Consider the following 8,671-nt stretch of genomic DNA (forward strand, 5'->3'; position numbering starts at 1 on the left):
GCCAATGTTTAATTTGTCATTTTAGAGGTAAAATGAAATTGACTTAAATTATCACTTTAGAAATGTGCAGATATCCTCTATACACTTAAACTTTACAGTATGTTGGTTTGTTTACTATTGAGTGAGAAAACAATGTACATTAAGCTAATCTGGGGACCCCCAAAATTATTTGGGGACAACCCTGGGGGTCATGACCCACAGTTTGAGAACCACTGACCTAGACGATGGAAGAATTCTGTAATATCTAACAGTCTTCTCTTATGGTGGTCCTTGGCATAAAGCATTTTCAAATAGGGGTCTGTGGCCTATTGCATATCAATTTGTATGAAAGCAAAAGTGTTCAGATGAAATGGCAAATTTGAAAATTCTGTTGAAATAAAATAATTGCTTTTTAATCTACAAATGTGTGTACGGGTTGCCGAAATGTGCATGATAAACCAGCGTTGAATAAAACTAGATCAGGGGTGCACAAAAGGTAGATAGTGATCTACCAGTAGATCACAAAGGCTGTGCAGACCCCAAGACATGCCCCTAAAAAAAATAGAATTAAGAATATATATTTATCAACCAAAATCACAAGACCCCTCTTTTTGGCATCTGTCAATTGAATTTGGACACATAAGGCTTGTGCTACAGTAGTATCAATCTAGAAAAAATAGAATATTGTGTAAAAGTACATTTTCTTGAAACTTTCATATGTTCTAAATACATTGCACATGCAGTTAATTATTACAATATCACAAGAGACCACTCAAAACAAGGATTTAAAATAGAGAAATGTCAACCTTCTGAAGTCAGAGTTGCTTAAGTCCAGTGGGAAGTTTCTGCAGTTATGATTTAGGGTGCTAGGGTATCCTCATTCTGCAATGCTTTTTTGCACAATATTCTTTGAGATTGATCAGTATATATAAAACTGCCCAAGATATCAAATCAAACAAAGAAATCAGCAGATTTTATTTTATTCAATTTAGATTTACAGTAGGCCTACATTCTAATGCTCAGGCACATTTTTGAAATTTGTATGTTTAATCTCTCATTTTATCTTTAACATCTCTCATTTTATGTTTAACATCTTTCATTTTATTTTCAACGGTTGAGCTTGGCGATCCTCTCAATTTCTCGCTTCTTCTTGATGGCGTAGGAATCGCCAGACTGAAGACAGGAAAACATCCACTTTAATACATGAACTAAAAATACATTCTTAATCATAATTATTATTATAAAAGAACCTGGCCTGCTGTTACCGATCAGATATACAATTGCAGGTACAGGAAATTATTACTTTGCAATAAAATGGTAATTGCTATATAGGAACATGTTGTGCATATACGGTATGTAGGTTGTGTAAATTAAGTGCACAATAAACATTTTGACATGGTAATAAGTTGCTAGACACAAGACGCATGCCCCAAATTGGGGCATGTTGTATTGAATCATTTTTAAAAAAGAAAAAGGAAAATAAAGTATTCTCTTTATTTTATTAAAATGTACCTCTTTTGCTGCGTTGATGAGCTCATCAGCCAGACACTCTGCGATGGATTTGACGTTCCTAAACGCTTTTTCCCTGCACCCAGTGGCCAGCAGCCAGATAGCCTGCGAAACACAGCATGATGAGGAATTAGATGAGGAATCAAAGCTATAGGTTCAAGGTTCAGCTTTATTTGTCTCCCTTGGGAGAAATGTGTCTTGGAGACAGAGCCATAGCTGCATACATATAGGCTATATAAACGGGAGCGTTTCGCTGTTACTACGTGTCATCTTTTCGACACCCAACTCTAACCCTTAACCTAAACCTAACCTCCGTGGGGTGAGTTGCTAACCCTCCCGACGCTCCTTTGTCGAAATGACGGTCGTTCGAAAGAGCGAGATTTCCCCTATATAAACACGTAACAAAAAAAAAAACAACACAAAAAACATAAATAGAAATATTGCACACACCCATGATAGAGTGCCTCTCCTCAATTAGTTATTAATACCCATGATCTTCCCTGCCATACTTGCCAGCCTAGCTATTTGAAACTTTTAACTTTTAACAGTTTACCAAACCAGCTAGACATACCATACTTCAGGATTCAATACTAACCCTGTAGAAAGTCAACATAGTATTTACACTCACTCCAAAAAGCCTTCGAAGAAAGTGTAGACACTGATGTATCTTAAGAGCATAAAGTTGTAACATGCATGTGCTAGCTCAGATCCTGATCAATCTGCACTCCTAGGTACTTATAGGAGGCGACCTTCTTGATGTTAGTTCGTGAACACTAATCATGCTGTGGTCTCCTATGGACCTGGGGTCTACTATGACCTTTTCAGATGATGTTGATCACACCATTCTATGAATCTGTCTACTGCAGATGTATGGCTGAGGATGTTAGAATCACTCTTGAGCAGACTGAGTATCAAGGTGTCATCTGAAAACTTAATTACAAATTGATTAGGATGAGAGCTGATAGATGAAATAAATACCTGGTTGACCCTACGTTGGGGAGACACGTCCACCGCCTGTCTCCTGATCGTGCCGGCTCGACCAATACGAGTAGAGTCCTCACGTGGTGCACTGTTTTCGATGGCATTGACCAGCACCTGGATGGGGTTCTGAGCAGAGGAAGCAACGGGAAATACATTAGACGGGCACACCTGAGTTAGACTGGAGGCAGTTATTATCTAACTATTAATTTAGTGAATGTCTGTCCGCCATCTCTCTGCCGTACTCTGACATCATACTCTGACATCACAGACTGGCCTGGACCCTGAACACCATGTAACATGGGAATAAAGATCTGCCTAACGGGCAATCCAACATGGAACACCATATATGGGCATAAATATCTGTCCAACGGGCACTCCAACATTACTTCTGGGACTCCTACATTCAATCCCTCAGAACACCATACACACCCGGACACAGGTCTAGTTTTTACATAATTTCAGGGTAATAGGATGCTAGATACAAGAGACTTAACCAATTTCAACCTGGTAAACCTGTTTTGGGCATACATATATTCAAAACAAAACATATAATAAATATCCAACGTACAACTTGTAGAGTGTATATTTTAGCTATTTGTCATACTATGAATGAATTAAGGGATATTCCACTTTCAACAGGGAAACAGCTTATGGGCTTCTCTCCACATACACATCCATTGTAACTTCAAACTCCATTTTAACCATGATAGATTAAAAACACCTATTATTTCAGGTGATGTGGTGACTCATATTACCCTCCAAATATGTGAGCAGGCCGTGTTTTTTCCATAACTTTTTTCATTTATTTTTAATAATTATTTGGGAAAATGGAAAAAATGAAATAGAAAAAATAATTATTAAAAATAAATGAAAAAAGTGATTGAAAAAGCACGGCCTGCTCACATATTAGGAGGGTATTATGAGTCACCAGAAGAAAATTATGGGTGTTTTTAATGAATCTATCATGGTTAAAATGAAGTTTGAAGTTACAATGGGTGTGTGTGGGGAGAGGCCCTGAGCCTGGAGGGCCTGGTAACATTTACATCAAATATCTAAATATTGAATCAAGCAAAATTAAAAACTGTCCAGGGTGTTCATAAAAGCCTGATTAGACAATAAAATTACCAAAAGTTTTTTGAAAGTGGAATATCCCTTTAAGTGGTCAAAGATTACACCTTGGACACTGGACAGACAGACATCCCTCCATACACACCTTTCCAGATAACAGGTAAATTATCTCGAAGGCATGTTTAACGATGCGGATGGTCATCAGCTTCTTTCCGTTGTTGCGGCCGTGCATCATCATTGAGTTTACCAGTCGCTCCACAATGGGACACTTGGCCCTACCAAAGGGCCTTCTGGCATAACGTCCAGCTGAGTGGGGCAGGTACCTAGCGTGCTTCTCTATCACAGCAATGTAATCCTGGATGGGAATGAGGTGGAGTGTACACAATTACAAATGAATCTGGACGTTATTAATGCACGGTCAACACTTAAAATAATACAAATAAAACACTAAACAGGGTTAAAGTAATGTCCCTGAGTTGGTGATTGACTAGGTCATTACAAGACTGACTCTAGCCTCATTTTTAGTCATTTTAATACATTTTGAAAACACAAGATTAGGTTACCTGCAGGGAGATGTCATTGATAACGACATACTCAGTGCTCCATTTTCCAAAGAGTTTGATCTCAGGTACCTCAGGCTCAGGTACCTCAGGCTCAACCTCTGGTTCTTCCCCTGTAGGAGAATATCACATTTACATTTAAGCTCAAACTCACTCAACTCACACATCAAATTAAGCAGTAGTTAGTAGTTGTGTGTAGGACTGTCAAAATTATTACATAATAATCGTCTAATCGCAATTATTTGACATAATCGCAATTATTTTTTCATAATCGTTTCCATGTTGAAAAAATGTTCATACATTTTCAAAGATAGTAGAAATAGCCGATCTACAAGCTCACGTGTCGCATGGCGACGCGTTGTGAGCTTGTAGTCAATGTTCAATGTTCTTCAATCTTGTAATCAATGTTCAATGTCCTTTTTAAAGTATCAAGTTGTCAAATATGTCAGTCATTTCTTTGTATATTTAGGCAATGTGTCATATCTGCCATGTGCAACTTCAAAGCATAAAAGCCAAACAGAAATGTAATGGTCAACGACAAAAACACAATTAAATCGACTATTTTCACTATATTTATCTGTGGAACCGAATCAAACTAAATGTAAATCAGGGTGTTCAGGGTTGGGGGTGCCAAAGAAGATATCATATTATTATGTTATTATGATTGATTATGTGTGACATTATTAGATTAAATGTGTTCAATTGATTATATTAATATCTAGTACTTATGATACATCATGTTACTGGATAGCCAGTAAGAGTAGATGTCTCATTAGGTCTGAGTAGCTTGTATGCTACAGCCTGTCTTAGAAGCCTTGAAGCAACGACTGTGTCTGACCTGTGCCTCCTATAATTACCTTAGAACTGACATGAGTGTTAATGTATTTCTGACTATGATATCATGTACATACACGGCACCACCACCTAAACATTGTCGTGTCTCCTCACTGCCTCACTGCCATGGGGCGGCATAGCTCAGGGGTAGAGAAACCGTTATTAGAGCACGAAGGGTTCCCAGTTGGAATCCGGGCTCCCCCTGAGTTAATGTCGAAGAGTCCTTGGGCAAGACTCTGAACCCCTAATTGCTCCCGGTGAGCAGGTCGGTGCCTTGCATGGTTTCCTCCACCACCGGTGTATGAATGTGTGCGTGAATGGGTGAATGTAATGCACAATCTCTGTAAAGCGCTTTGGATAAAAGCGCTATATAAAATGCACCATTTAACATTTACTGCCTCATTGATAATTAATTGATAATCAGAATTCCACGACAGGGGTCCCCAGTTCAAAAATGATAATTTTAGGGGGCTTGGATGTAGATCTGCTATTTCCACTATTTTTGAAAATGTATGAACATTTGGAAACGATTATGAAGATTAGGACAAAAGAAAATTGAGTATGTCAAATAATTGCGATTGGACCAGGATGTAGGCTACTTACCGCCGTTTGGCATGGCGTCTCTTGAAGTTCTCAAAGATCTGCAAAAAACATCACATCTGTCAGCTAACTGCTTCTCCATGTGTGGTCCCCCTCCCATGCATGATTGACAGTCAGGGCCGTGGTGATTTTGTGACAATCCCCAAACCGAACCGAAATAAATTTGTCTCTAAATTTGGAGTAGCCTACACCAGGGGTTTTCCGTGGCAGCAGTCCAGGGGTGCCGCGAGATCATTTGATAATATTTGGAATTTATTTGGACACTTGAAAAAAAATGTAGTATAATTTTAATCTTTTTTAAAGTTCAAAGTTATTTTTAGTCAGTTCTAACCAAAATGGCTATTATCTCAACGTTTATAATCACGTAACGTAATCACTAAAATATCGTCACTGTCGGGCAGAAACCTTGAATCTCCAAGTTTCAAATGTGTACGTCTTTTGGTATTAAGCAAAGCCCTGCTTCATCATACCAGACTGTCACACAAAACGAGTGAAAACAGCCGATCTAGAAGCACACAACGCCTCGCTGTTTTCACTAATTTAGTAGGTCTACATTTAATAGATGATAAATACAAAACGAACGGTTTTGGACATACAAGGTTTCCACCCGGCAACGACGATAACATTAGTCTTGTAGGGGTGCCTCGGATTAAAACAAATATTCATGGGGTGCCCTGAGACAAAAAGGTTTGGGAACCCCTGCCTGGCCTACACATCAGCCGAGCTCTGGTAGCGTACTGCTAACGCTATGGACCAGAGCTAGCATCAGCCCCATCACATCGTGGTTTTTGACTCAAGTAAGTGAGTCAAAACCATCGACCATCACCAAGTATAAAATAATGGTTAAAGTGGTTAAAACCTAACTTAAGTCACACAGCTGCATTTTAGTCAATGGGTAACAAGGAAGATGTTGTCGTTTATAACGTTTTAACGTCTCTTGTCTTTAATACCTCAAATACTTTTTCAGCGACTGTTCTCTAGCTTGACCGGGATGAAAAGGAACATTTTGGCTGCTGAGCCTGCTGTCTACCTGCTTGAACCACGTAGATTATCGCTGATTGGCTAAGATTTCCCTGTCGGAGGTGGACGGGTATAAGAACCAATCACATCGAGAATGTGATGGCGTACGGACCAATCACGTAACCGCAGTTTACGTCAAGTTCACATCAGGTCATGAGGCGTTCATCGCATTGTGGACTTGTAGATCTAGATCCAAGCCCCCAGTTTGAGATGATGCAATATCAGCAATAGTACGGAAGCGTTTATGACAAAAGACATGGCGAGTTGGCGATTAACCACACGTAAAATCAACTATTCCAGCTTTAAGACAAAACACAAAAGCACAAACTGAATAGGCCCAACAATTCATGTAATTTGAAGTTAAAATGTATATTGAAATTATTTAGGAATAACCCCTTGAGATGAACCATCTCGTTTTCAAGGGGGTTCCACAATTTACAAAATTATTTTCATACATTTAACACAATATAGGCCTGTGTAGGCTACAATCCATGCAACATCATAAAAACAAAACAATCAGTAAACAAACAAACAAACAAACAAAAAAACAAACAAACAAAACAAAATAAAACAAATTCATTGCGTTATAGGCCTAGATCTGTTATAGTCTATTGCTTTGACAGGTGCTGAAAAAGCAATGCCCCGAGTCCCATGCTGCTTGTCAACGCTGCAACATCAGCACAGACCGCTGTTAGAGGTTACTTTTAGTGCAGGAAGACGCTGGTGACTGCTGTGTAGGCTATGCTTTGATTAAAGTAGGCCTATCAGGGTTGAGTAGCCGAATACCAACCACCACTGGAATTTAGTAGGCTATATGCATCTGCGCATAGGCATACTAATTTGGCATACAGTAGCCTATGCCTGTAGTAGATAGGCCTATGTGATATTGTGATTTCAGACGCAACGACTGGCAGTCTGGCACGACTGGCGGGCGACTTGATTCGGCTTCTGTGTGTGTGTGTGTGTGTGTGTGTGTGTGTGTGTGTGTGTGTGTGTGTGTGTGTGTGTGTGTGCGTGAGAGAATTGCTGTGTGTGTGTGTGTGTGTGTGTGTGTGTGTGTGTGTGTGTGTGTGTGTGTGTGTGTGTGTGCGTGCGTGCGTGCGTGCGTGTGTGTGTGTGCGTGTGAGAGAGGGAATTGCTGTGTGTGTGTGTGTGTGTGTGTGTGTGTGTGTGTGTGTGTGTGTGTGTGTGTGTGTGTGTGTGTGTGTGTGTCTACCATGTGAGCATGGCAGCATGCATGTGTGCTCACATAGTTATGCAAAACTATCTTCAATCATTCAATTTGAAAGATTTCTACTGTATGTGTGAAAAACACACCAGCAGGGCTTGATGGCTGGCTGCATGGGTCAAATTCAATGATATTGATGGGGCAATTAGTTTCCATTAGTATTCACATCATACACGTTGAAGTCTTGTAGCCTATAAAGAAAAGGTAGGCCTACTGAACATCAATCAATAAGAATAAGTCTACAATGAGAAAATGTACTTTTTGTGTGGTGTGAACTAAGTACATTTACTGTTCCTAGGTACAGTAAATGTAGCCTACTTAGTTCACACCACACTATCTCGGATCCAAATATTGTACTTTCACTCTCCTCCTCCTCCTCCTACTACTACTACTTTGTAGATTTACAAAACATACAATAGCCGATCTGCAAGCTCACATTTATAACCATAACAATAATTAGTCTCTCCCCCTCTCTATCTTGTGTGCACGCCACAGCACACCACACCACACCACACGCACGCGCGCACGCACACACACACACACACACACACACACACACACACACACACACACACACACACACACACACACCAACAGGGGTGACCGGATTGGTTACCCATTCAACCAGTGGTGTTTACTTAAGTAGCCTACTGTACTTACCTTAAGTACAATTTTGAGGTAGGCCTATTTGCAATCTGAGTTCCCAGAGGTTCTTTTTCTCACCACTAGGGAGCCTATTTGTAACCTACTTCACTGGATAATTTCCAATACTAGCCCTTACCCGTTCAAAGATATGAGCTCCAAAATGATGTGCAGTGTGTGGGTTATGGGATGTGCACTGTGCACACAGTATATGAGGGATGGAAAGTAACTTTAACTGGTGCTTGCATGA

General features: G+C 39.8%; 1 protein-coding gene across 1 annotated transcript; it reads right to left on the reverse strand.

Annotated features, from left to right (window-relative positions):
- Positions 1 to 1,086: 1,086 nt before the first annotated feature.
- Positions 1,087 to 5,547, reverse strand: LOC308293169 (small ribosomal subunit protein uS7-like; the record flags this gene model as incomplete). The annotated part of the gene is made up of 6 exons (XM_080735604.1): positions 1,087 to 1,152; positions 1,492 to 1,593; positions 2,467 to 2,595; positions 3,683 to 3,892; positions 4,101 to 4,210; positions 5,535 to 5,547. 6 exons carry the CDS (start codon positions 5,545 to 5,547, stop codon positions 1,087 to 1,089), a joined length of 630 nt encoding a protein of 209 aa, XP_080591730.1.
- Positions 5,548 to 8,671: the final 3,124 nt, after the last annotated feature.

This window comes from Nannobrachium achirus (genome assembly GCF_963921795.1).
Source record: "Nannobrachium achirus genome assembly, chromosome: 10".
Lineage (NCBI taxonomy): Eukaryota > Metazoa > Chordata > Actinopteri > Myctophiformes > Myctophidae > Nannobrachium > Nannobrachium achirus.